General features: G+C 42.1%; 1 protein-coding gene across 1 annotated transcript; it reads left to right on the top strand.

Annotated features, from left to right (window-relative positions):
- Positions 1-208: 208 nt before the first annotated feature.
- On the top strand, positions 209-982 carry LOC138910464 (uncharacterized). The gene has a single exon (XM_070201707.1). It carries the CDS (start codon positions 209-211, stop codon positions 980-982), a length of 774 nt encoding a protein of 257 aa, XP_070057808.1.
- The last annotated feature ends 1,227 nt before the right edge of the window (positions 983-2,209 follow it).

Raw genomic sequence — 2,209 nt, 5'->3', positions numbered from 1 at the left:
TATACTTATGGTGATCCGAGACACATTACTAGATTTTTCCCTCGGGCATCGGCATCGGGCAGTTCACAACAGCAAGGTTCCCTAGCTATGATTCCAGCACCAGTTATTCTACCACCCGCCCAATCAGCTAAGGGTCGGGGTAAGATAGCTAGAGATGGAGGTCAGGCAGTTAGAGGTTGAGGCCAGCTAGTTAGAGGCCGTCCCAGGGATGCGGTTCAGAGTGGTAGGGCCTAGCCTCGATACCAATGTAGTGATCACAGGTATTATTCTAGTTTTCCATAGAGATGCTTCAGTTTTATTTGATGCAGGATCTACTTATTCCTATGTTTCCTCCTATTTTGCTTCATATTTGGTTGTGCCTCGTGATTCTCTCAGTGCTTCTATGTTTGTGTCCACACCGGTGGGAGATTCTGTTGTGGTAGATCATGTCTATAGTTTGTGTGTGGTTACTATTGCGAGTCTTGAGACTAGTGTGGATCTTCTACTACTTGACATGGTATATTTTGATATCATCTTGGGTATGGATTGGTTGTCACCTTATCATGCTATATTGGATTGTCACACAAAAATGGTAACCTTAGCCATGTTGGGGTTACCTCAACTAGAGTGGAAAGGGACGCTTGGCCATTCTACCAGCAAGGTTATCTCTTATGTGAAAGCTCGGTGTATGGTGGAGAAGGGGTGTCTAGATTATTTGGCTTATATTTGCTATCCCAGCGTAGAAGTTCCTTCTTTGGATTCAGTTCCAGTTGTCCGTAAATTTCCAACTGTATTTCCTGCTGATCTGCTAGGGATGCCACCGGAAAGAGATATTGACTTCTGTATTGATTTAGATCCGGGCACTCAGCCCATTTCTATTCCACCATATCATATGGCCCCTCCAGAGTTGAAAGAATTAAAGGAGCAGTTACAAGACTTGTTGGATCAGGGATTCATTGGACCTAGCGTCTTGCCCTGGGGTGCGCCAGTGTTATTTGTATAGAATAACAATGGCTCTATGCTGATGTGTATAGATTATCGACAGTTGAACAAGGCCACTATCAAAAACAAATATCCGTTGCCCAAAATTAATGACTTATTCGATTAACCTCAGGGTGCCAAGGTGTTTTCAAATATCGATTTGAGGTCTGGTTACCATCAGTTGAAAATTAGGGCATCTAATGTCCCTACGACAACATTTCGGACTCGATATGGACATTACGAATTCATAGTGATGTCATTTGGGCTAACAAATGCCCCAGCAGCATTTATGGATTTGATGAATCAGGTATTCAAACCCTATTTGGATTCTTTTATGGTTGTATTCATTGATGATATCTTGATTTACTCCAGTATTAGAGAGAAACATTAGCATCATCTTTGAATTGTGCTTCAGATTTTGAAAAATAATCAATTATATGCCAAATTTTCAGAATGTGAATTTTGGTTAGACTCAGGTACGTTTTTGGGTATGTTGTATTGGTAGAAGGCATAAAAGTGGATCCTAAAAAGATTGAGGCTATTCAGAATTGGCCTAGACCTACTTTAGCTACAGAGATCTGGAGTTTCCTGGGTTTGGCAAGATATTATCGCCGGTTTGGGAGGGGTTTTCATCTATAGCATCTCCATTGACCAAATTGACCCAGAAGGGTGCCCCATTCAGATGGTCAGACGAGTGTGAGTTAACCTTTCAGAAGCTCAAGACCACTTTGACTACAACGCCAGTGTTGGTATTACCCATAGGTTCAGGATCTTATACAGTATATTGTGATGCAACATGGTAGGGTTATTGCATATGCGTCGTGGCAGTTGAAAGTTCACGAGAAGAATTATCCTGTTCATGACTTAGAATTGGCAGCCATTGTTCATGTGCTGAAAATTTGGAGGCATTACCTTTACGGTGTCTCGTGTGAGGTATTCACTGATCATCGTAGCCTACAACATCTGTTCAGGCAAAAATATCTCAATTTGAGGTAGAGAATATGGTTGGAGCTATTGAAGGACTATGATATCACCATTTTGTATCACCCCGAAAAGGCCAATGTGGTGGCCGATGCTTTGAGTAGAAAGGTTGTGAGTATGGGCAGTCTTGCGTATATTCTGGTTGGTGAGAGGCTGTTAGCTGCAGATGTTCAGACTTTGGCCAATCAGTTTGTGAGGTTAGATGTTTCAGAGCCTTGTAGAGTTCTAGATTACACAACCGATTGGTCTTCTTTATATGAGCGCATCA

The sequence above is a fragment of the Nicotiana tomentosiformis genome, chromosome 4, assembly GCF_000390325.3.
Source record: "Nicotiana tomentosiformis chromosome 4, ASM39032v3, whole genome shotgun sequence".
NCBI lineage: Eukaryota > Viridiplantae > Streptophyta > Magnoliopsida > Solanales > Solanaceae > Nicotiana > Nicotiana tomentosiformis.
The sequence above is the reverse complement of the archived record's forward strand: the minus strand, read 5'-3'. Positions and strand labels throughout refer to the sequence as shown.

Bases quoted from the DNA above. Each gene is read 5' to 3' on its own strand.
- LOC138910464 (XM_070201707.1), top strand. From the start codon at position 209: ATGCGGTTCAGAGTGGTAGGGCCTAGCCTCGATACCAATGTAGTGATC.